The sequence below is a fragment of the Heterodontus francisci genome, chromosome 5 (genome assembly GCF_036365525.1).
Source record: "Heterodontus francisci isolate sHetFra1 chromosome 5, sHetFra1.hap1, whole genome shotgun sequence".
In the NCBI taxonomy this organism is placed as follows: Eukaryota; Metazoa; Chordata; class Chondrichthyes; order Heterodontiformes; family Heterodontidae; genus Heterodontus; species Heterodontus francisci.
This window is the reverse complement of record NC_090375.1, coordinates 76,802,034-76,829,312: the sequence shown is the minus strand read 5'-3', so window position 1 is coordinate 76,829,312 and position 27,279 is coordinate 76,802,034. Positions and strand designations below refer to the sequence as shown.

At 42.3% G+C, this 27,279-nt stretch overlaps 1 protein-coding gene across 4 annotated transcripts in view; it reads left to right on the top strand.

Moving 5' to 3' along the window:
• Nucleotides 1-27,279, top strand: part of lrrcc1 (leucine rich repeat and coiled-coil centrosomal protein 1) — a 222,160-nt gene that overhangs the window by 1,439 nt on the left and 193,442 nt on the right. For 2 of the 4 annotated variants that reach the window (XM_068031666.1, XM_068031667.1), the window contains exons 2-5: nt 6,302-6,356; nt 6,955-7,053; nt 11,564-11,769; nt 12,897-12,962. In XM_068031666.1, the coding sequence (XP_067887767.1) occupies nt 6,995-7,053; nt 11,564-11,769; nt 12,897-12,962 (331 nt within the window). In that variant the 5' untranslated portion in view covers nt 6,302-6,356; nt 6,955-6,994. The remainder of the gene's footprint in view (nt 1-6,301; nt 6,357-6,954; nt 7,054-11,563; nt 11,770-12,896; nt 12,963-27,279) is intronic. The other 2 variants (XM_068031668.1, XM_068031669.1) reach the window with 1 other exon arrangement.

The window sequence follows — 27,279 nt, the reverse complement described above, 5'->3', positions numbered from 1 at the left end:
AAGCAACAGCCTGACATTGTCATACTCACTGAATCATACCTTACAGACAATGTCCCAGACACTGCCATCACCATCCCTGGGTATGTCCTGTCCCAGACAAGACAGACCCAGCAGAGGTGGCAGCACAGTGGTATACAGTCAGGAGGCCCTGGGTGTCCTCAACATCGACTCCAGACCCCATGAAGTCTCATGGCATCAGGTCAAACATGGGCAAGGAAACCCCCTGCTGGTTACCACCTACCACCCTCCCACAGCTGATGAGTCAGTCCTCTCCATGTTGAACACCACTTGGAGGAAGCACTGAGGGTGGCAAGGGTGCAGAATATACTCTGGGTGGGGGACTTTAATGTCCATCACCAAGAATGGTTCGGTAGCACCACTACTGACTGAGCTAGCTGAGTCCTAAAGGACATAGCTGCTAGACTGGGTATGCAGCAGGTGATGAGGGAACCAACAAGAGGGAAAAACATACTTGACCTCATCCTCACCAATCTGCCTGCCGCAGATGCATCTGTCCATGACAGTATTTGTAGGAGTGACCACCGCACAGTCCTTGTGGAGATGAAGTCCCGCCTTCACGTTGAAGAGGATAACCTCCATCGTGTAGTGTGGCACTACCACCGTGCTAAATGAGATAGATTTCAAACAGAATCTAGCAATGCAAAACTGGGCATCCATGAGGTGCTGTGGGCCATCAGCAGCAGCAGAATTGCACTCAACCACAATCTGTAACCTCATGGGGCGGCGCAGTGGTTAGCACCGCAGCCTCAAAGCTCCAGCGACCCGGGTTCGATTCTGGGTACTGCCTGTGTGGAGTTTGCAAGTTCTCCCTGTGACCGCGTGGGTTTTCGCCGGGTGCTCCAGTTTCCTCCCACAGCCAAAGACTTGCAGGTTGATAGGTAAATTGTCCATTATAAATTGCCCCTAGTATAGGTAGGGAATAGAGAGAAGGTGGGGATGTGATAGGAATATGGGATTAATGTAGGATTAGTATAAATGGGTGGTTGATGTTCGGCACAGACTCGGTGGGCCGAGTGTGGTTGTTGGAGGTCAATCATCTCAGCTCCAGGACATCACTGCAGTAGTTCCTTCAGGGTAGTGTCCTTGGCCCAACCATCTTCAGCTGCTTCATCAATGACATTCCTTCAATCATAAGGTCAGAAGTGGGGATGTTCGCTGATGATTGCACGATGTTCAGCACAATTCGCGACTCCGCAGATACTGAAGCAGTCCATGTCGAAATGCAGCAAGACCTGGACAATATGCAGGCTTGGGCTGATAAGTGGCAAGTAGCATTCACGCCACACAAGTACCAGGCAATGACCATCTCCAACAAGAGAGAATCTAACCATCTCCCCTTGACATTCAATGGCATTACCATTGCAGAATCCCCCACTATCAACATCCTCAGGGCTACCATTGACCAGAAACTGAACTGGAGAGCCATATAAATACCATGGCTACAAGAGCAGGTCAGAGGCTAGGAATCCTGCGGCGAGTAACTCACTTCCTGACTCCCCAAAGCCTGTCCACCATCTACAAGGCACAAGTCAGGAGTGTGTAATGGAATACTCTCCATTTGCTTGGATGGGTGCAGCTCCAGCAACACTCAAGAAGCTCGACAACATCCAGGACAAAGCAGCCCGTTTGATTGGCACCCCATTCACAAATATTCACTCCCTCCATCACTAGTGGACAGTGGCAGCAGTGTGTACCATCTACAAGATGCACTGTAGCAACACACCAAGGCTCCTTAGAAAGCACCTTCCAAACCTGCAACCTGTGCCAACTAGAAGGGCAAGGGCAGCAAATGCATGGGAACACCACCACCTGCAAGTTTCACTCCAAGTCACACACCATCCTGACTTGGAATTATATCTGTGTTCCTTCAAATCAAATCCTGGAACTCCCTTCCTAATAGCACTGTGGGTGTACCTACCTCACATGGACTGCAGTGGTTCAAGAAGTCAGCTCGCCACCACCTTCTCAAGGGCAATTAGGGTTGGGCAATAAATGCTGGCCTAGCCAGCGATGCCCACATCCCATGAATGAATTTAAAAAAAGATGGTTGATGTACTTACCAAAGCCTACAAGAGCAGGGGACTTGCCCTGAACACCAGGAAAACCAAAGTCCTCCACCAATCCACATCAAATGTATCAAACCCAAGGCCTTCAATTGGGATTCATGGTGTAGTGTTGTAAAATGACCCTCACTTTCCATATCTTGGAAGCTATCTACCCCAAAAAGCTGACATTAATGAAGAGAAAGACCACCAAATCCCATGTACTAGCTCAGCCTATGGTACATTGCGTACTTGAGTTTTTGAGAATCATGATATCAGCCCTGACACTAAACTCATGGTCTATCGGGCAGTGTTTCTCCCCATGCTTCTCTACGGTGCTGAAGCTTGGACAACTTATAGATACCCTATCAAGGCCCGAGAACCACATCATCAACACTGTCTTAGGATCTTGTGAATCAAGTGAGAGGACAAAAGAACAAACATGAGCATTTTCCATGCCGAGTATAGAGGCATGTTAATCTCACATCAGCTGAGATGGATGGGAGATATCGTAAGAATGTCTGACTCAAGACTGCCCAAACCCACAGCCAAGACTGACATCTCACTTCCACCGAGTCATCCGCAAGGAAGAATCATCTGCAACACCAGGGATTGCTGATGAGCGAGTCATTATCATTACTGCACTGGGGTGTCAGTTTTGATTAAAAAAAAAAAATTTTGTGCTCAAGTTTCTGGACTTGGAGTGAAACTTGAACCCACAACTTTCTGAATCAGAGATGAGAATACTACTAACTGAACCACGACTGTTCACTTTCCATTTGGTATGGGAAGGATGGCAACACAAGAATGAACGTGTGGAGTATGTGGGGGCCCATCAGTTGAAGGTGGGAGCTTGTGGATAAATCTCAGGAGACGCCCAATCGGAGTTGGCTATGAAGGATACTCTATATTCGCCTGGTTTCTGGCAATATGGCAAAGAGAATCTATGACTGCCTATAACCCACCACTACTGGCTCTGTAATTATTCTGCGCTTGAGCCCATTTCTGTTGGTGCTGAATCTATCTGGGATAGCTGTGTATGTGCAGTTGCTTGTAAATTGTAGAACACTGTAAAGCAACTGTGTATCCACACTGGGTGAAAATCCATGATTTTGCCAGTCAGGCTTGAATTTTTCCTGGCCTTGGGTGGTTGTAGAGCTGCAATGGGCTGAGAGATCAGTCTGCCTACGGTAAAACGCACTATACAGCAAGCACTACCTTTATGAACTGTCATTTAACTTTTTTGATGCAGCACTTTTTATCAGACATCCAGCTAACCCCCTAACTATTTATCCAGCCAAAAGAGCCCAGAAGGATGGGGTGAAAGTCTCTTCTGTCCTGTGAGGAGTCTCAATCTAGTTCGTAGTGGGCCTAGTATTATCGCATAAATCTGTTCATAATTCAGCACTAATTTGCTATCTGACTCAGAGGCTACAGGTTGCCTGGGATGGGCAATGGAAGCATGTCACAGTAGTGCATTAGGGGCCGCTGTTCTGCAATTGGGCTGTTTACCTAATCTGGTTACATAGAAAATAGGAGCAGGAGCAGGCCATTCAAGCCTGCTCCGCCATTCATTATGATCATGGCTGATCATCCAACTCAGTAACCTGTTCCCACTTTCACCCCATACCCTTTGATCCAAGCGCTATATCTAACTCCCCTTTCCACTCCAATCTATCTCCCTTTGAACTTGTAGTTCTCTTGGCTTCAACTTTGATGTCATCAAACCTGCTGATGAAGCAGATGCTGTTGTTCAATGGCACAGGTCATCTGTGTGAGGCTGAATGCCAACTTTCTGACTCCTCCAATGTCCCTCTGGTCCCTGAGCCTGCCGCTGAACACCTGGCTGTTATTCTGCTGTCAGTTGCTTATTACTGATCAAATTTCTTACCCTTCATGCACCCCACTTCTTCCCATCTCATTGTACTCTAACCTTGCACAGCTGGTTTCCCTCTTTCCAAGGTATATTGATGGAATGTCTTGCCAGACCAATTGTTTCCTTTACCACTGAACTAATTTCCTCTTGTAGATTCTATCCTCTTTTCCTACCTCATATATATTCACCCACATTTGTGACTCCTCTGATATCTTCTGCCTCCAGCCTACACTTGTTGCTTTCCACGATGAGATGGCTAAGTTATAGAGTCATAGAGAGATACAGCACCAAAACAGGCCCTTCGGCCCAACAAGTCCACACCGACCATCAACCACCCATTTATACTAATCCTACATTAACCACATTTTCCCCTCTCTCATCCCCACCTTCCCTCAAGTCTCCGACCTACACTAGGGGCAATTTTTACAATGACCAATTTACCTATCAACCTGCAAGTCTTTGGCATGTGGGAGGAAACTGGAGCACCTGGAGGAAACCCACGCGGTCACAGGGAGAACTGGCAAATTCCACACAGGCAGTACCCAGAACCGAACCCAGGTCGCTGGAGCTGTGAGGCTGCGGTGCTAGCCACTGTGCCACGATGTTCTGACAGTTTGGTGAAGGCCAGGCATAAATCTGTATCCTCCACCTCTCTGGTTATTTAAGGTCTCTTCAGCATTAGCACAATTATTAATTGACATTTTTCTACACTAAAAGTAACATAATGAACAAATGAGAGAAGCTGCAGTATGTTTGGGATATAAATGCAGTGAAAACATTTGTGTGTAATTCAAAAATTTTGAAATGTTTTAACCTTCACTTCTGAAGTTACCCTTAGATCAATCCTTGCTTTCCCTTCTCTTCCTCACTTACGAGATGAGCTTCAGCAGCACCATCATCTGCTGACACCATTAAGCTTCCACATTACACTGATAATTTCCAGTTCTACCTCTCTTCATCTGTTGACTGTCTCTGTATTGTCGGACTGCGTGTCTGATGTCCATTCTTGGATGAATCTCAACTTCTTTCAGCTCAACATTAGGAAAGCTGAAGCCACAGTCTTCAGCTTCCACCACAAACTCTATTCCCTTGTCACTAATTTTACCCCTTCTCCTCCCTGTCCCCAATCGCAGTATTAAGCTGAATTAGATTATTCGTGTCCTGTTCAATTACAAACTAAACTTCAGGCTGCTTATCTCTTCCATCACCAAGCCCTGCTTATTTCCACCTGTGCAACATTTGCCCACCTCAGCCCCTCTACCACTGAAACTAATACACCTTCAGCACTTCCAGGTTCAACCACTTCAAAGCTCTCCTTGCTGGTTTCATCCTCCTTAAACTTCACCTTGTCTAAAACTCTGTATGTATCTTATCCTGTACTAATTCCCATTTGTGTACCAATACAGTCCTTTCTCATCTATTTTGGTTTCCGACACCCAATGCCTCAAATTCAAAATCATTCTCATCTGTAAATATTGCCATAGCCTTTCCCGACCTTACTTCCAGAGCCTTCACCAGCCCTAATTCCCCACTCTCTCTGTTCCATCATTAAGCCAACTCTCTGTCCTTTTAAAAATCTATAGACCCATCTCTGACCAAGCTTTTGATCACCCCATCTCTCTCCTTTGTTCCGCGTTCATCTTCCAAATGCCTATTTATGAAGTGCGTTGAGATGCTTTTCATGTTAAAAGTGCTTTATAAATGTAATTTTTGAGATTCGTTTAGTTGTGTAACCAGCTAATTACTTTCATTTAAATATCCCTTTTAAAAATAGTTCAGCAATGACTTTTTCTAATTTGAGACATTTTGGGGGATTGTAATTATAGAGTAAAATTGTAATTCATGTGACTCTGTTTTTGTAATTAAAAATTAATCATAATGAGCCCATGGGAGTACAGCAGGTTGTAATTGAACCAAGCAGCTTTATTGTACGACAAGTGCACTTACTTAAAAACAAATCCAAGGAAAAAAACAGTTTCATGTAAAAGGCTGTGAGAAATTGGATCTCATTGCCACAAACTATCAATTGAGGTGGTTAGAAGGAGATTCTGACTTGCGATGTAATGGTATTAAAGGATATAGCAAATAGTCAGGTAATTGGAATTGAAAAGAGCTGCTTTCGCTAACAAAAATAAATGCTGGCATGAGCTTTATCTATGCTTTCATGATCTCAAGGCATGATTTCTTCTAAAAATAGCTGCAATGCTTGTCTCTTGCGTTCCATCCTAAACAAACTTCAACTCTTCTAAAACTATCATATCCTGTCCTATATTAAGCCCTGCTTGCTTATCACATTTGTTCTTGCAGACCACCACTAACTCCCTGATCCCCAATGCATTCAACTCCCTGTCTTGGTTTACAGATCCCTCTGTGCCTTGTTCCACTGAAGTTCTGAAACATCTTCTGATCCGAGTAATGTAAGTTAAAGTATGTGCTTGCTGTTCAAAGGCTATGAAGTCTCTCTGGTGCAAGAATAGGAGAATCGTACTGTGATTAATATAATCAAATGTTTGAGAAAATTGCTAGCTGCTGTTCATGAGTCTTCTGATTCTGGATTCCTGTGCATATCCTCTTCTCAGGCACTCCTCTATCATTGCCAGGCCGTACTCTCTGAACTTCCTCCCTAAACTTCTAATTTCTTGGTAGTTTTTTCCCTAATTTTAAAAACCTCATCTGTATTCTCAAGCATACTTTTGATCACTTTTCCTAACTCTTCTATTACCGCACAGTATGATCGCTCCTATGTGAAGCGCTTTGGGATGTTATGTTAAAAGGTGCTAAATAAATGCACATTACTGAGTAAACTAAATACTACAGTAACTTTATTTCTATAATTTAAGCAGAATGATCACATCAGAGAACAGCAGTCCAAAAAATAGTAATGTAGTTAAAGTATATGCTTGCTGTTCAAAGGCTGTGACGTTCGTCTGGTGCAAGGATAGGAGGATCATACTATGATTAATGTAATCAAATGTTTGAGAAAATTGAAGTTCTTTTTTCCCTTTTTCTGATTAGCATTCAAACAACTGACAGTTGTACTATATAATGAAGTGGAATGGCACATGATGATCAATCATCCCAAGAGCTGTGTCTGATTGATAAGACTATCATCAGGTATGTGGTTACTCCCTTTACTGTACTAAATATTCTAATAGACAGTGAATTCTTGTTCATGAATTTATTTGAATTTCTTATATTTTATGCTAACTTTGTGACTATCCAGCAGGAGACAAATGTTTTTAAACCATGTATAATCTCATTAATATTTTACTACCAAAAAGGTATTTGAATCAATTAAAATAAAGAAGATAAACTATTAACTTTCATTGGAACGTAACATTGTTCTAGTTTAGCAAGCAAGCCACTGCATTTGCCCAAGAATATCAAATAAAACAAAAGATTGTGAAATCTGCCATTACCTCTGACTGTTCATCCATTCTGTGCCTTTGTTAAACATGATCCTTGTTCAACTCTGTTTTGTATTTTTGTTTTTATGAAATATGCAACCAAATTTCAAATCATTATTTTTAAATTTTACCATGGCATCCTGTACTGGCTATCATTCAAGAGGCTGGATTTCGAACCATGCAGCTTGTGAGTCAGAGGCTGGATTGGTACCATTAAGCTAAAGGCTCAGTCCTTAACCATGAAGTAGCACCTAATATATTAACTAGTATAGGTTCCACTTTAGTCCCTTTCCTTTCAGGTATCACTTACAAACTTAAAAAGCTAAACAGGCCACCTATTCCCATGTTACTGTCAACGCCACTTTTGAGCTCATCGCCAGAAGATCTCAGTCAACTGGTCAAATCTTTCCCAGCACACAAAAAATAGTATTTCACCACCACTCACAGCCTTCAGTGCATGAATGGCTGAGATTCGGAACTCACCAAGTGAGAAAAGCGCAAGAAGAGACACCATATGCTATCACTGTGTGATGAAATATATTTGTGTCGCAACGTTCAGAGGAGTTCCAGCCTCAGCCAGATCTTACGCAAGACAAGATGAAGCAATTCGTCAAAGAGAGTCAGCAAATGGAAAATCCAGTTATAAACTTCCAAGCAACCACCTTGAGACATGAGCTGCATGATTCGAAATCCATTCTTGACAGTTCCATGAGTGGCATTATCCAAGGGACCACTTACATCCGTTGGATGTGGGTGGTTTTCCTGTGCTTTTGGACAGGCTTGCACACTGTTCTGCCATTAACACTTTCTCTGGACTAATGCTTTGTCTTTCACCACAACCATTAACAAGCTATTTGCCTTTGTCCCATGACAGCTTTGTTATTTAATCTCTCCTGCCCTCTGCCCTATCACACACCTTTCTCTTTGTTCTCTTCCCCACCACCCCCCCCTCACTTGCTTTAAACTAATTCTTTTCTAACCTTTGCCCATTCTGATGAAAGGTCACAGACCTGAAACATTAACTCTGTTTCTGTCTCCACAGATGCTGCCTGACCTGCTGAGTATTTCCGGCACGTTTTGTTTTTATTACACTCAGCGCTATGTCCTGTTATTGTAAAAATTGAAATACTTTTGCTCCCCAGTTTGAGACTTCTCTTGAAAATATTAGGTACACTTAGCTTTCTTGACTGTTGTCTGATCATATCTAGAGTTGGAAGAGGAATTTGATTTTTAATTTTTGAGTTAATTTCTATTTGAATTATTTTAATTTTTTAATTAATTTTAGGAAATAGAGGACCATTAATTTAGCTGCAATAAAGGTGTATCTAATATTTGATGGACTGTTTTGTTTGATACTGAAACTGTGTTAATAAAACTTAGTTGAGTTGCAGCAGGCAGGGTTCAGCATCAGATCTGTTCATTTTCTCTTAGTGGCACTTTCAGGTTTGGTGAGCAGTAGGTCTGTTCATTTTGTGTCTAATGCATTAATTAGTGTGCCATTCTTAAAATGAATAATAAATTGACAACAATTAGGCAATTATTGGTAAAATTGCTTTCTTTCCACAATTAATCACTGCAGCTGACATTATTACTTATAAATTCTACCATTTATTGAAATTGTTTACCTTAATTAAGTATTCCAAGCTGGTGCTCACTCACAGTGATGTCAATGAATTGCTTTCCAGGATGTTGAACACCTAATTAACTAAATGTATTAACAGTGAAAGCCAGCTTTGTTCAAAATGAATTTCTTAAAACAATGCTGTACATCTGTCAGTTACCTAGCAAATACATTTAAAGGCTGGTAGACACAATTAAATCAAATGTTTTCTGAGACAACAGAGTTTTAGAAAAACAGTTGAAATGTTCCTGCATGAAGAGTACTAGCTGTTATATACACCCTGGCTCGATGAGCAAATGATTACTGGAATTGAGTTCATTGTTTACATTTATCTTTTTTTGCTCGAATGGCGCTATTGTATTTCCTACTGTTCCACATTCAGAAAATTAAGGTTCAGAATGCAAATAGAAGTAATTTATTTGGATATATACTTATAAAAATGGGGCTAGGCCCAGAAACTGAGAAAATTAATTCAATTGCTTGTACAGTGTTATAGAAATAAACTGCTGTGTAAATATAATTAAATCTCTGCACTTCCTCCAATTTTCCCCCTTCTGTCAATTCTTGGGTTACCAATTCCCACTGTATCCATACTCTCAAACAAAGCTTTCTCCATCTCCAACCTCTCTGGGATGATACATGGCCTGCTTGAACTGACCAAAAATTAGCTCATCAACTGTGACTCCTACACCTACACTGAGATTGCCTTATCTGTCTACAAGTTCCAACACATCTCCCAAGCCCACATTAACACTTCTATTTAATTATGTTAGGCATCTTGAAAAGCAGTTCATTGACATTACAGTACATGAGTGCTAGCTGCACAATTCCTTTTTAGTCTTTCCCTTTACACCTCTGGCACTTTTTTCTCATTTGAATACCTCACTCGAACACAAATCATGCCCCTCCTTCGAAATCCTCCTCTTTTCCACACCCAGATCTCAAAGTGCCCCAGTGCCTTTTTTGCTATTTTGTCCTCACTGAGCCTATATTTGTGAGAAGATACATGTCTTGGCAACATTAGCCTGAGCCATGAATTCATGTATCCCACTCACCTGATTTATCTGTTCTCCATTAGCTTCACAGCCTTGTCCTTCAAACACTTTCATCTACATCTACAACATGTGGGACCTTCTCAAAAGCCTTGCTAAAATCCATAAAGACTACATAAAATGTACTATCGTCATTGATCCTCCTTGTTACGTCCTCAAATAAATTGTGGTTCTACTTCCTGTCACTATGTATCCTCAAATGATTTCTCCTCCCATGCCCACAAAGGCATTTATCATCAAGCTCTCTTGCTCCCTTCCTATTCATCATCTACCTTCTACCCTTCGGCAATATCATTCACAAGTGTTACTTTCCTTCTACTTTCCTTCTACGTGTACATTGACTCTACCCAACTTTATTGACTCCAGCTGTTACTGTTCCATTTGATTGCTAGTCCACTATCTAATATGGATCTATTCTAGGCACGTCCTTAGCCATTTTCCCTGTTACCTGCTTATATTCAAAGGTCTAATGTTTAAAAAAAATCTTTTTCTTAGACTGCGCTTTCAGTCAACGTCCCCTCTGCCCCCCCAGCCTTCCCACTGCCCCCACAAATTTTGTTACATGTTCAGTATCCACCTCCTTTTCTCCTCGCCACTCATGTCAAGAACTCTCTGATCTTTTAAATAGAAATGTAATTTGTAGGTTGTAGGAATAATATCTTACCTTTGGATTTAAACTAACAATTAGGCAAGGGGCTGAAGGCCACTTGTTGTTTAATATTAAAAATCTAAATGAAAAATCAGTGGCCCCCCACCCCCCCCCCCCCCGAAAAAAGCATCTAATCACATTTTCAAAATTTGTTCAAATTCTTCGTGAAGCATGAAACATTTTTTTGAACTTCAGTGTTCATTTTGTAATTCCATGGTCTCCTCAACTTGGCTCAGAAGACTTGACATAGAACCATGGTGTTAAAATACAGTTGGCAATTGTCCAAAGATGCAACAGCATGTGGTTTCACAGAGTGGATAAGAATCTTCCAGCCCTGTGTTTGGGATTTGTCTAAGCTCAACAAAATTTGGCTAAGATGCATAATGGCCAAATACAGGGGGAGACACTTGGGAGTAGGAGGAATACTTTGGCCTTTTGGTAAAACTATAGTTGCCCTATTGAGGGGAATTGGGAAATATTTATTTTAAAAGTATGTTTCTCCTTTCAAATCCCATAACGTAATCTCTCTTTTACTTCATGTAATCCATTTTAAAGACAGACCCAATACAAAAAGACTTTGCTCATGTAATTTAATTTCATGTCAAATTCATATATTCAAAAAGTAGCAAGTTGATCAATGTCAAAGGATATCTTCACTTTACAAATTCAGTGCATCTAAAATTCTAATTTATTACAATCCAATTCATGTGTATGAGTATCAGTAATTTAACAAGATCTTTTAAAATAAATCCTGATGACTGGTCCACACCCAAACTGTTAACCTATTCTTTCCCTGTCCATATGCTGACAGATCTGTTGTGTATTTCCAGCATCTCTTGTAAAACAAAAACAGACCAGAATATACGTAAATTTATTTTCTCTTTCTTTTTACTAGCTTGTTAACAGTACCTTTAAGCCCAAAGATTCGAGCACTCAATCTCCACTGCAATCAAATCAGCAGAATTGAAGGCCTTAGCCAAGTTTGGCAGTTGCGACACCTTGATCTCTCCTCCAATCAGATTACTCGTATTGAAGGATTGGAGACATTGATGGCCTTGCGTACACTAAATCTGTCCTGTAACTTTATAACCAAAGTAGAAGGTTAGTAAATGACATTGTACTGAAATCATATGTAAAACTTTTGAAGTTATCAAATTGTTGGGATGTGCTGGTTCTGCATCTTTTTGCTTGCTCAGGACCTTGTTTTAAGCTACACTTGGGTATTGAGTACCGTTTTGGACACCCCATTGTAGAATGAACATTAAAAAATGGAAAAGGTACAGCAGGGATTTACTAATCCAGAGCTGAGGAGTTACAGTTAGGAATAGACACTTGAGAAACTGGGTCTTTTCTCACTAGAGCGAGGAAGTTGAAAGTTAACCTGACAAGAGGGGCTGGATTTTACCATCGACAGATGGGACTTCGTCACCGACGTGAAAGGCTTTAAAACTGTCCCGAGGCGGGACATCCACTCGCCTGAGGGAGGTGGTCCCTCCTCAGTGAGCTGCCGGCATGTGGAAAGGCCGGTAGCTATCGCTGGACAGCCTTTCACGTCCTCAGCACGCCCACTTGCTACGGGTAAAATACCCGTGAAGGCCAGGCGAGGGCACCTAAGTGGCTGTTAAGTGGCCACTTAAGGGTGTTGATTGGTCTCGGGCAGGTGGAACCCTCCCCCCCGACCACTGTAAAGCTGGCCCGGAGGCGGGAGCAGGGCGGGAAGGCCTCCTGGAGCCTCCTGCTCAATTTTACTCTGCCCCCACGCCACCATCTGACCCGCTGGGGCGGCATTAAATTCAGCCCGAGGTCTCCGGGTTAGAAAGGCTTCTGATGTGTTAAATAGTGATAGATTGTTACCACTGGATAGTTTTTTCAAATAGCCAGTGCAGGCATGATTTGCTGAATGGCCTCCCGTTCTGTAAAATGCTATGATTCTATAAAAAAATTTGCTCTCTTTGGTTCTAAATCTGTAATCTGCCTTCAGTCTAATAATGTGAAGTAATTATCATTATTTATACCTGTTATGAATGTGTGGATATAAAAGTAAAACCTTCAAAAAATGGTTTCAGAGCAGCAAAATCAAGCAACTGCTTTGTAATTGGAATTTCCAGTTTATAAATTGCTATTATACAAGAGTATTAAAATACAGTCTTGATTTTCTTGTGGATATCTTTATTCAGTATTTTTGGTGTACAGTACATAAAACCTGAAAAGTATTGTTGTCTCTTTAGGGCTTAATGGACTCATCAATTTAACTAGATTGAATCTATCATACAATCGCATTACTGACTTGAGTGGTAAGTGAAGGTTCTCTTTCAACTTTAAACTAGTGATATGACGTTACTACACAAATATATTCGTGCTGTGCCAGGTGTTTCATTTTAAGTTTAGGTGAATTGTAGCTATTTGCATTTACCCACGTGTTTTCTAACTCAATTTTGAAGTGAACAATCTTGCTGTCCTATATATTGCTCTACTTGCCCTGGGGAAGATGCTCTGCTAGAACGTCCTATGACCGCCTATGTGACAGTGACAAAGTTAAACTATCCCTTCTCATTCACCTTGACCCATCTGCAGTTTTTGATACAGTTGACCACACCATCCTCCTCCAACACTTCACCTCTGTTGTCCAGCTGGATGGGACTGCTCTGGCCTTGTTCCATTCTTATCTATCTAATTGTAGCCAGACTATCAATTACAATGGCTTCTCTTCCCACTCCCACTCCATTAACTCTGGTGTCCCCCAAGGATCTATCCTCAGCCCACTCCTATTTTTCATCTACATGCTGCCCCTTGGCAACATCATCTGAAAGCACAGCATTAGTTTTCATATGTATGCTGATGACACCCGGCTCCACCTCACTATCACCTCTCGCGAGTCCTCCACTGTTGCTAAATTATCTGACTGCTTATCTGACATCCAGTCCTGGATGAGCAGAAATTTCCTCCAATTAAATATTGGGAAGACTGAAGCCATTGTCTTCGCTCTCCACTCCAAACTCCATTCCCTAGCTACCAACTCCAACCCTCTCCCTGGCTAAGACCAAACCAAACTGTTCGCAACCTTGGTGTCGTATTTGACCCTGAGATGAGCTTCTGATCATGTATCTGCATCATCACTAAGACCACCTATTTCCACCTTTGTAACATCACCGACTTTGGACCTACCTCATCTCAACTGCCACTAAACACTTATTCTTGCTTCTGTTACCTCTAGACTTAACTATTCTATTTTACTCCTGGCTGGTCTCCCACATTCTACCCTCCGTAGACTTGAGGTCATCTAAAACTCTACTGCCCATGTCCTGTTCACCAATCACCCCTGTTCTCGCTGCCCTACATTGGCTCCCGGTCAAGCAATGCCTGCCTTGATTTTAAAATTCTCGTCCTTCAGTTCCCTCCTTGGCCTCACCCCTCCCTATCTCTGTAGTCTTCTGCAGCCACACGACCCTCGGAGATATCTGCACTCATCTAAATTTGATCTCTTGAGCATCCCTGATTTTAATTGCTCCACCATTGGTGGCCATGCCTTTAGCTGCCTAGGCCCTAAGATCTGGAATTCCTTCCCTAAACCTCTCTGCCTCTCTACTTCTCTTTGTTCCTTTAAGACCCTCCTTAAAATCTATCTCTTTGACCAAGTCTCTGGCCATCTGCCCCAATATCTCCTTATGTGGCTCTAATTTTGCTTTATAATGCTCCTATGAAGCGCCTTGGGATGTTTTATTATGTTAAAGGTGCTATAGAAGTATAAGTTGTTGTTGTAGAGGTGTATTGGACTAAGTGTAAAAGTTTGTCTTTTTGTTTTATTTTTCCTCCTCTCCTGAAGGAGTTGTTTACTTGCTGGGGTATGTTTTAAGTGCTGGTGCCGTTGGATACCTCGGCCAAGTTTACATTATTTATTTAATGAGTTTTAATACAGACTGTCAACAGCTTCTTTAATTTTGGGGCATCGAAGCTGAGCCTGCTCCAGTTCTCAGCTGATAATCAAACTGTAAAGCTATGGCTATGTATTGTCGATTACACACTGGAGCAGGAACGCTGACTGCTTTTCTGCCCTACATCTTAAGCCAGGGGAACAGAGCCCATTTGCAGTATCTCTAGCTGCCCCGGCTGAGGACAGACTGTGGAACATACGGCGTCAGTTATTCTGTCTACATTAACTTTCTTTTAAATAGAAATAAAATGCCGTAATTGTGAATGAAAATTGCATGAAGCAGGTACAGTTTGATGCATTATGATTTGAAAAGTCATACAGCAAATAGAAAATCCCCAGATTCACTGTTGTGCAAATGTTTTAATCGATATACAATTGATGGTGAAATAATTTAGTGTCGTTCTGTTACTCTTAATGTAGATTTCACACTTGTGTTCTGTTGCTTGAAGTGGTATGTAAGTGTTAAGTTAAATTCTGAATTTCTCTTTCCTCTTGCCCACCCCCTCTATTACCTTTCCTCTTTTGTTCAAAGCTGGAAATATTTAGTCCCATATGGTTTCATCCCTGCATCAATACTATGTTTGAAAAGGGGATACAGGCCTCACCTTACCAATTACAACGTCCCCATTTATCTCAGACATTTGCCTCTTTATGGACAAATGGCTCAGAAAATGTTTGATTTCATTGTGTCACCTTTTGTCCAACCCCATCCATTGCCATTCGCCAGGCAGCATTGTTTAAATGTACAGTGTTAAAAAAGGAGCTAGTTGAGATCTCAACATTCAGACCAACTGTACTAAGCAGACATATTTCCTTCTTTGAATCACCCCCTTACTAAATGTTAATTTCCTTACATCTACAGTAATGGCTTATTAAAAGTGGTGGCACTGGCAATATTTTGGATGCTCATCTGCAAAATTCTGTCATATGTTATACAGGTTCCCAGTGGCGTCAGTGTCTTTCAAAAATAAATAAGACAAATGAGCAGTGCAAACCCTGGCTTTGACATTAAGCTCAGTTACTCACTGAGAGTGTTGGGCCATTTAAAGTATTTCATTGCTGTAAAAGGTTATACCGGCCATTGCATATACTGGGAAAATTGTATTCACATGAATGTACCCACTCTGTGCAGTGGAGTTACAGAATCACAGAATAATACAGTGCAGAAGAGGCCCTTCGGCCCATCGAGTCTGCACCGATGCTCATCCAGCTACTTTTTAAAGGATGTGAGGCAACCTGCCTCTACCACCCTCCCAGGCATTCCAGACCGTCACCACCCTCTGGGTAAAAAAGTTCTTCCTCAAATCCCCCTTAAACCTCCCGCCCCTCACCTTAAACTTGTGACCCCTCGTAACTGACCCTTCCACTAAGGGGAACAGCTGCTCCCTATCCACCCTGTCCATGCCCCTCATAATCTTGTGCACCTCGATCAGGTCACCCCTCAGTTTTCTCTGCTCCAGTGAAAACAACCCAAGCCTATCCAACCTCTCTTCATAGCTTAAATGTTCCATCCCAGGCAACATCCTGGTGAATCGCCTCTGCACCCCCTCCAATGCAATCACATCCTTCCTATAATGTGGCGACCAGAATTGTACACAGTACTCCAGCTGTGGCCTTACCAAAGTTCTATACAACTCCAACATGACCTCCCTGCTTTTGTAATCTATGCCTCGATTGATAAAGGCAAGTGTTCCATGTGTCTTTTTCACCACCCTATTAACCTGCCCATCTGCCTTCAGAGATCTATGGACAAACATGACAAGGTCCCTTTATTCCTCGGAACTTCCCAGTGTCAGGCCATTCATTGAATACTTCCGTGTCACATTGTTAGTCTCTTCTTGGCTTTCAAAATGTTCTTTCATTCCTTCATGCAACCTTGAGAGTTTTGTAACCCAAGCTTTATTGGCCTTATATACTCTTTATTTCCTGGTTTACTTTGTTCTGCCCTTTGCTTTCTTCAATCTTGGTGGTATCCTTCATTATGCACCTTGGCCCATTAGCTTTGCTTCTGTTGCTTTAAAAAATACACTATGAACCAGTTATCTTGTCATAGTAAGTGTACAGAAAATGAGTGCTACTTTTGTAAACCTTTTCTGTGATTTTCAATATATGTGACATAAATAGCATGTAGAGAAGAACATAAATGCCAGTGTGGACTGGTTGGGCCAAATGGCCTGTTTCTGTACTGTATATTCTATGTACGTGGTACTCAGTGGTTTAAGAAAAATAAATTACCGAGTGATTTAGATCAGTGTAGCTTGCTGACATTTTGGGCTCATGAGTTTAAAATGTGTTGGCATAACTTAGTTGGTTTGGCTTTTGTAGACATTATAGCGTCTATAGAAGAGCATGCTAGGAGCAGCACCAGGCATGTCTAAAAATGAGGTGACAATCTGGTGAAGCGACAACACAGCGATCCCACAACCAACCGCATCCAGTCATGAATGGTGATGGACAATTAAACAACTAATCGGAGGAGGAGGCTCCACAAACATCCCTATTCTCAATGATGGGGAAGCCAAGCATATCAGTGCAAATAACATTTGCAAAAATCTTCAGCCAGAGGTGCCGAGTGGATGATCCTTCTCGGCCTCCTCCTGAGGTCCCTCGCATCACAGATGCCAGTCTTCAGCCAGTATGATTCACTCCACGTGATAGCAAGAAATGGCTGAAGGCACTGGATACAAGAAAGGCTTTAGGCCCTGACAACATCCCAGCAGTAGTACTGAAGATTTGTGCTGCAAAACTAGCCACGCCCTTAGCCAAGTTGTTCCAGTATAGCTACAACACTGACATCTACCCGACAATGTGAAAATTTCCCAGGTATGTTCTGTCCAACAAGCAGGACAAATCCAATTGGGCCAATTTTCCAGCTCCATCAATCTACTCTTGATCATCAGCAAAGTGATGGAAGGTGTCGCCAACAGTGTTATCAAGTGGCATTTATTTAGTAATAACCTGCTCATCCATGCTCAGTTTGGGTTCCGCTACTCAGCTCCAGACCCCCATTACAGCCTTGGTTCAAACATGGACAAGAATTAAATTCAAGAGGTGAGGAGAGAGTGAATGCGCTTGATATTAAGGCAGTATTTGACCGAGTGTGGCATCAAGTGCACTAGCAAATTTGAAGTCAGTGGGAATCGGGAGAAAGACTGCACTGGTTGGAGTCATACCTAACACAAAAGAAGATGGTTGTGGTTAATGAAGACCCAACATCTAAGCCGCAAGACATTGCTGCAGGCGTTCCTCAGAGTAGTGTCCTAGGCCCAACTATCTTCAGCTGCTTTATCACTGACCTGCCCTCCATCGTAATTTCAGAAGTTACGATGTTCACTGATGATTGCACAGTGTTTAGTATCATTCAAGACTCCTCAGAAACTGAAGCAGTCTGTATCCACATGCAGCAAGACTTGGGAAACATTCAAGATTGCGTTGATAAGTAACATTTGTGCCACACAAGTGCCAGGCAATGACCTTTTCCAACATGAGAGAATCTAACTATCTCCCCTTGACATTCAACAGTGTTACTATCACTGAATCCCCCACCATCAACATCCTGGGGGTTACCATTGACCAGAAACTTAACTGGACCAGCCATTAAAATACTGTGGCTACAAGAGCAGGTCAGAGGCTGGGAATTCTGTGGCGAGTAACTCACCTCCTGACTCCCTAAAGCCTGTTCACCATCTAGAAGGCACAGTCAGGAGTGTGATGGAATACTCTCTACTTGCCTGGATGGGTGCAGCTCCAACAACACTCGAGAAGCTCGACACCATCCAGGACAAAGCAGCCCATTTGATTGGCATCCCATCCATCACCTTAAACATTCACTCCCTTCAACACTGGCGCACAGTGGTAGCAGTGTGTACCATCTACAAGATGCATTGCAGCAACTCACCACACTTCCTTTGAAAGCACCTTGCAAACCTGCGACCTCTACCACTTAGAAGGACAAAGGCAGAAGGCGCATGGGAGCACCACCACCTGCAAGTTTCCCTCCAAGCCACACGCCATCCTGACTTGGAAATATATCGCCATTCCTTGACTGTCCTGGGTCAAATTCCTGGAACTCCCTTCCTAACCGCGCTGTGGGTGTACGTGCAGCAGATGGGACTGGAGCGGTTCAAGAAGGCAGCTCATCACCACATTCTCAAGTGCATTTGGGGATGGGCAACAAATGCTGGAGTAGCCAGTGACACTCGCATCCCGTGAAAGAATTTTTTAAAATGAACTTCATAAATAGTTCATTGATTGTGAAATGTTTTGAGACATGCTGAATACATGTTATGGCACAATATTAATCTTGGTGTGCTTTTTCTCTCTCTCTCCCTTCTCCCTCTGTCTCTAAATCATTCTTTTGAAAAATCAGCATTCTATTTCTGCATAGTCTGTACAACTGAAGATTAACTAAATCATGAAGTTTAAAAACAAACTTGTAAATTTGTAGGCAGAACCTAGGGCCAGTGGAAATTTGAGACCATACCAACCAGCCCATGCTTGCAAAACTCAAAACACAGTGTCCAACATTCGATGTGATTCTGCGATTGCAAAACATTTGCTAAATAATCCTCCGCGTGTTAGGAATTACACTGACAACCAATTTAAGATTGTCAGTTAGGCTCGCAGTCCGCCGCATTTGCGCATACTGGAAGTTACATATATTAATACACATCTTCCAGGTAGCAGACAATGGTTGGGTGGCAGATCTCTTCAAAGCAGTGAGATGACGGCTCTACTGGAGAAATAATGCCAAGGTCCTGCAGCTTAGTCAATAATCCCACGCTGATTCATTAATTGGTCCTGTACAGGGTGAATGTTATGTACAGATAATTTGTACATCAATGCTAGATATTATTCTGTTCTTTGCAGACAGAAAGAACATGTACACACATTGCACCTATTTCAGCTAAACAAAATAAGTGACAGCCATTCGCTGGGCTCATTGCTCAGGGCAATGCCTAGACCAATTGGAGTCAAGCTGCCTGGTTTAAATTTCAGACAATGCTTGGCAGTTAACTGTCACCGTAAACTGGTGCATTCTCCATGGCAACGCCTCTGCCAATCAGAGTTGACTTGCCAACCAATCAGCACTCTCTTCTCATACAGTATAAATTTGTTGCTTTCCCTTACATTGGTATTCTTGTGAATTGTCCTGATGAGTGCAAGATGAAAAGCTTTTACAAAATGTCTCTGTTTTCAGCAATACTCAAGTTCTGTACTACCAAATGACTATTTCTAGCATAGTACTGTACTCATAGCACAGAAAATCTGAATGTACTAATATGCTGTAATAAATATGTTCAAGTAATTAGCAGCTTGTAAAAGGCCAATTACTTTATGTACTTAATAGTGGTGAGACAAATTCTGATGAAATTGTGACAAATGGAAACTTACAGCACCAGAGGGACCATTCTCAGCTAGTTAGACTGTATACAGTCTTGTTTAAATTATTCAGTCGTGATTTGCCGGTCATGTTCAATAGGAATAGTGCTACCCCTTCAAACCATCCAATACATGTGGTGCAAATGGCTAGTGTAAGTACTAACTCGCCTGCTATAAGTGTTGAGGGACTGCATATAGAACTTATAGCTCATTGTTTTCTGGTTCTGATGAATGTAATAACAATTTTGAACATCTGTCGGAGTCCTTGGTTGCATGGCCTATTTATTTTGCCCATATGCCTAAAATCTTGTTACTTTCTGGCTCTGGTATTCGACATTCTTTCTGGCTCATTCCCAAAATTCTATCTCTGCCGCCCATTTAATCTCCTTTCCTGTCACATCCAGTGTTGTAACATTGGCTGTCTTTTATGGATTAAGTCCCACTGTTTTCCAACTGTTCTTTATCAATTGTTACCATTTTGAATTTCTCTACTGTTTATTTTCTCTCACTTTCTTATTTCAGATTTTCTAAAACCTGCTGTTCTTATACGTGAGCATTTATAATTGTCCTAGAATTTGAAGCAACAAAATCCTTTTCCCTTCTCTCTCTGCCAGTGAATTTAATGTGACTTTAAAAAAAAAATTCCCTGTGCTTCCTAATTTTTAATTTCACTTCATTGTAATTCCCTTATATAGGATAGTTATTGGTGTAGGATCCTACAGAACTGCTGGAAACTGTCAGTGTCTTGATGTATGTGAAAGGCTGTTATGCACTGCTAACATTGCTACTGGTCTGCTCCCTCTTTGTGTCCTCCAGTATAACTAAAGCCTGCATAGAGATTTGACTGTATCCTTTTACTCTAACTTTTTGCCACCAGGAGGGAAAAAGACCTGCCACATATTAGTCATTATGCCAGTTATACATTTCAGCCTCGAAAGTTTGCTCTCCGAAGACTCCTAGATCAGCTAGGCAAATGGAATGATTGATAAAACTAAGCATAAGTAGTGGTTGAAGAGAACAGGTTTGAAGGATTGCCTGGGAGAATTGTAGGGAGAAACAAGGGTAGAGGATTGATTGCAGATCTGATTAATTGGAAGGCTGTTGAAGTATATTAAAACAGCAAGCATAATCTCACAATGCAACCATTTTTGTTGTGCAGGTTAATAGTACTGACTGCATCATTTAATTTGCAGGAAGAGAAATGAATTGGTATTCATCTCTCCATTTTACAGGATTGCAAAGAAATAGAGGAAACACAATGAGCTGTGGTGTATAATTTATGTCCTGCAAGTGGGCCGCCTTTTATATTCTGTTTCTTGAATTTTGCATAGCCAACCAGTCTTCCCACTGTTTAATTGGAGAACGTTATGGCCCATCCAGAACTTGATCTTGGACTAGCAGTCTGATAATGCAGAGGAGAAGTTGAGAGGTGATAGTGCAGTAGAGCTGGGTAATGTCAGCATACATGTGGAAGCTGGCGGTGTGTTTTCAGATAATGCCACTGAGGTGCAAAATTGTTTGTATATAGTTTGCAACTATTTAAGTTTTTATAATGTTAGTCCATCTGTAAATGCTCACAGTGAAAATAAATGGAAGTAGGCAAGGAGTGTTGAATGCTAGGACCCAATTATATATGCAGTTGGCCCAAATATGAATTATGTGAAGAGAAGGACACAACACAAGAACAGAAAAAGTGGGTTGGTTGTTTCATTGTTGTTCAGACCCCTTCTATATAGCAAGGGATCTTGCAAGGTTGGGTTGTTGCCTTTGGGTAATTTTAGGGCTCCAAGCTACTGTTAATTCGTTGTGCTGCTCAAAAAGTTTTTTTCCTTTAATTCTTACGGGCCAGACTCAATGGAATATCTGGGTAGTGCAGGCTCCCAGGAAAGGGCTCCAGACTGCTTAGTTCCAGGAACAACGTGAACTATCAGGTCTGATGAGCATATGTGCCCTGATGTTTCATCCACATGTTTGCTAAGCGAAAGTTTGTACTTTGTCAATTGAGAGAGAATATTCGCCTGGATTTTGTCATGGTAGTGACAGCAAAACTGTGAGCGTTCACCGTCTTTACTGACATTGCCAACTGCTGGAACCTACAAATGCATAAAATAATGTGGAAATCTAGTAGTTGCTGTTGGTGATTCTGCGCTTCTCCAGAGGGTACGCCCCCAGACTGCAATCAATTAGAAATGAAATGACGGGAACTCCCACTCTTATGCTATTTGTCTCGCTGTAAAAACCCTTGAAAAAGTTATCCCTTATTGAATGAGATGACTGTAATATATGGGCAAATATATCTTCTTCCACCTAACAGTGATAAATGTACTAGCTTATGAATTGACAGAGGTCTTTGTTCTCCATTGGATAATCACAAGCTTAGTTCTGCAAAAATTGTGAACTCTGTCATGTTCTCTGTGGCCTCCTGTCCAGAATGGTTAAATTCTGGAGCGTGACCAGAACATGTATAGCTGTTTACCTTTCTAGTCACAGCCCTATTCCCCAGTGAAAGATGAGATTTTAAAGTATTTTAAGAATGTGGTACACTGATGTATTATCCTGAGAAGACCCTGTCATATGCTGCTGCAGTGAGTAGTGAGTGTCTGCTTTCATATCTGTTTCCATTCTTGCTCTGCTGTCTGGTACTCTTGGACTTGTACGAAAGCAAAAGCCTGTCCACCACAAGTCAGAAGTCAGGAGTGTGATGAAATACTCTCCACTTGCCTGGATGAGTGCAGCTTCAGCAACACTCAGGAAGCTTGACACCATCATCCAGGACAAACCAGCCTGCTTGCTCGGCACCCCATCCACCACCTTAAACATTCATTCCCTCCACCACTGATGCACAGTGGCAACAGTGTGTACCATCCACAAGATGCACAGTAGCTTTTCACTACGCCTCCTTTGACAGCGCCTTGCAAACATGTGACCTCAACCACCTAGAAGGACAAGAGCAGCAGATGTGTGGGAACACCACAAGTTCCCCTCCAAGCCACACACCATCCTGACTTGGAACTATATCGCTATTCCTTGCTGGAACTCCCTTCCTAACAGCATTGAGGGTGTACCCGCGTCAGATGGACTGCAGCGGTTCAGGAAGACAGCTCACTGCCACCTTCTCCAGGATAATTAGGGATGGGCCACATATGCTGGCCTTGCCAGCGATGCCCACATCCCATGAAACAAACAAAATAAAATGCGGATGCCGGAAATCTGAAATAAAATCAGAAAATGCTGGAAATACTGAGGGGGAAAAAAAAGGGGCAAAGGTTATGACCTGAAATTGTTGAACTCTATGTTGAGTGGAAGGTTGCAAAGTGCCTAATTGAAAGATGAGGTCACAGTCACATCTGTTTCATCAGTACGTGTCTTCAGCTCCAACTTATTCCACATGGAATTCAAACTGAAATTCCACCCTTCATGTTTTGGATCCACCCACGATTCCAGATGTCTCCAAAATATTCAGCGTTTCTCAAACCACTGGGCTTGCCACCTCCTGATATCCACACTCAACACCATGCGCTGCAACATGTGGGTGGCTCTTGATCGCTTTCTTCCTCAGCACTGACTCATGCTCTCTCAAAGCCGTCCTGATCCTCATTTCTAGTTCACCCTTCGCCTCGTCCAGTGCTTTAACAAAAAACTGTTTTTCTTCTTTTCAGGTGTCAAGGATCATAAACTTCAGCAACTCGGGATACCAATGCTGCTCCAGCTCCTACCCTTCACTTTTCTCTGACCCATTCCTCCTTCCAATCTTACTGTGTTTTCAGTATCCTCTCTGACCCCAAATGATCAGTCGTTACCAAAGGCCTCGGCTTCATGCCTTTACGCCTCTTGTCAGTGAATTTCGAGCTCGGCATGACACTGAGCTCTTCTTTCACCTCTGTCTCTGCGCCCACTTCTTTTGTCAAAAAACTTCCCACTGCACAGTGGACCCTTTCTCTCATCTTCAGAATTCTTGTTCTCAGCATGACATTGACAGCCTGTTTCTCTGTTCTCCTCACACTCTCTAGCCTATCTCCTTCAAAACTTGCAAACTCTTTTCTGTTAGGCCAAGCCATACCATTATCATCAAACCTGCTGACAAGGGTGGTGTTTTTGTTCGGTGAACTGACCTCTACCTAGCAAAGGCAGAATGCCAACTCTGACATCTCCTTGTACCTCCCACTGGGCTATAACCCCACCACCAAACATCAGTCCATCATTTCCAAGACTGCCACTGACTTCATCTCCTCTGCAGATCTTCTCTCCACGGCCTCCAATCTCCTAGACCCTCAACCCCTGAACAAATCGCTTCTACCTCCTTCCCAAGATCCACAAACTGAATTACCCTGGTAGACCCATCATTTCAGCCTGTTCATGCCCCACAGAACTGATTTCTTCCTATTTCGACTTTTGTTTATTCACACCTTGTCCAGTCCTTTCTCACTTACATTCCCAACTCTTAAAATGCCCTTCACCACTTTAATAGTTTCCTGTTTCCTTGTCCTGACCGTCTCCTTTCACCATGTACAACCAATATTTTGACACCTCCACCCTCTACCCGATCGTCTGGGAGCTCCACTTCCTTGAACAAAGAAGTTCCACTAGTTCCCATCCACCACCACCACCCTCTGCCTGGCTGAACTCGTTCTCACATTGAGCAACTTCTCCTTTGACACCACTCACTTGCTCCAAATAAAAGGTGTTGTTATGGAAACTCATACAGGCCCTAGCTATGCATGCCTTTTCGTGGATTAGATGGAACATCTTTGCTCTAGTCTTTCTCTGGTCTCCTCCCTCACCTCTCTTTCTGGTACATTAATGACTGTATTGGTGCTGTTTGTTGCTCTCATCCCGAACTAGATAATTTAATCAACTTTATTTCCAATTTCCACCCCTCCGTTGCCTTCACATGGTCCATCTTCAATTCTTTTCTTGCCATCCTCAATTTCTCTGTCTTCATTTCTGGGGATAGGCTATTGACTACCATGCACTAGTTCATTGGAGATCATAACCTCTGCCCCTTTTTTTTCCTCTTTTATTTTGGTTTTGGATGGCACCTGTTGGTATTCTGCTTTTCATATTTACACCTCCTCTAGACATATCTTTTGTCTCTTAACTTGTCCTGTTGCCATCGCTTTCTGCCTTGCACTGTCATCTCTTTTGTCATTTAAATCTCGAATACCTTCCACCCTGTCACAAATTTCCCATTTGTTTTTTCCTACCTTTTCCTGCCTCTGCACTTGTTTGAAACCTGTTACATCTCTTAACTTTTTCCAGTCTGAAGAAAGATCATCAACATGAAATTTTCTTTCTGTTTCTCTCTCCACGATGCTGCCAGACCTGCTGAGCATTTCTGGCATTTTCTGCTGTTACTCTTGGACTTGTGTTATCATTTTGATTTGGAAATGTGCTTACTGGAAGTGATCAGTTCAGTCAATTAGTACTCTTAAGATTTATATTTGTGTTAAGTTTAAAAAAAAAATCTGCTACTGATTTTCATTTGCTACCAGTATGTGACTCTGTGTGAAACACTTTTTAGTCATCTTTGTGTTTTTTTTCTGTTGTCACATTCAATTTCCCATTCCCCTCCTGAAGGCATTGAATACTTGCTGGCATACTGTTTCACAGCTCCAGACACCCTCTATATAGATCTCTGTGTCTTCATAGTGACTGTCAGGAGGCAATTAGGTGGGTGACAATAGCCTGCTGACATTGGCAATTATCACAGCAGACCTGATGGTATTCTTCCCTGTACTTTCAACTTGAGTCTGATCAGAAGTGTCAACCCTGGCTATACTTCTGTCGCAAACGTAGGTGCTTAGGCCAAGTGTAGTGCCCCTACAGCCACCCTGACTGAAATGAGCTAACTCTGGGATTGAACATGGATCTCTTGTATGGCTCAGCTAGTCCCTGAATAGACTTGCTGGTATAATAGCCACTCTGTGCTTTGGTGTGCATTTAATGAATATGAATGTTTTAAACTGTGGCTGTTCATTGGGATTTTATATTTACATAAATTAGCATATTTCCAATTAATTCAAATTTCATGCATTAAATGAATTAAGTAAAACTCTTCTTAGGCTCACCAAACGAAGTCATTCACCAGCCCAGAGACGTGCACTCGGCAGCTGTGCAGACTTGCACTAAGGGAATCACAGAGTGAGGTACACAGAACCCGAGGACTGGGAAATGAAAGCAGAACCAATTGTCCTCGAGTGCGGGCACAGGAGAGGTTAATGCTTTGCTGAAGAACTGTAAATTCAGATCTCTTAGAACCTGCAATGAAAAAGAGGATGCTGGCGAATCATCCAACATGTGAAGGCAATCCATCTCCAACCTAAGTACCAACATCAGGTGAAGCATGTGCCGCTCCAAACACATTGCAGCTGTCCCTCAGCACAAGGGTACTAGGATCTGTTAGTGAATCCTCAGTGGATCTGCAAACTTGAGGCTTTTGTGGGCATGCTGGACAGAGTGCCATCTTCCGATCTCTCAAATCTGTGGCTGGGCTCTAAGCCGTCATTTCTCAGGGTGTCCAGCATCTAGTCGGAATTACTGACAGCACACCCACTGAGTTGGCTGGCTGAAACTAGAGCATAGCAGGAGCCTTAGACACGACGCTTCTGACCCTCTGGATAGGAACAGATGGAATCCCTCTTTGTACAGCCCCCTCCCCCCAACCCCACACCCATGTGTTGCAAGAAGGAGGCAGGGCCACGCTGCCTAGGTAGCAGCCTGCGAAAGAGAAGTACAAGCTCCTGTCTAACACGATATCAGGGTCCTTTCAGTCCAAAAATGCTAAATTTGTAGCTAGTTCCTCTCTTAGGTAGCATCTGGAGGTCGTACCAAGTTGGGCAACAGGAGGCCAGACAGTCCCTAACTACTATTACAGAGAACTCCAGTTGCAGCTTGGAAGGAACAAGTAACAAAAAATTGCAATGATTAATACATGTCAACTGATGGCCCGTGCAAGCATTTTTGACATGAGGGTGCATGTTTTACTCTATTTTAAAGTGTCTACAATAATGTTTTGTTCATCCATGTTTTCTCTTGCTCTATTATCAAGTCCAAAGCCGCAATACATCATTTGCTGTGAATGATTTTCAATATTAGCTGCTTTCATGATACTACTGTATTTGTGTGATTATTATTAAGCTAGTTGGGGATAGAGTACAGTACAATTTTGTTTACAGTTCGTGCTGTTCTCCTAGATAAGGTGTAACAAGGATAGAGCAGTTAAGCTGCTTCTAGTCTGCACTAACAAAGATCCTCAGACCACAGTTCCAGAAGCATTTTTCCCTGGTCTCCACAATAAT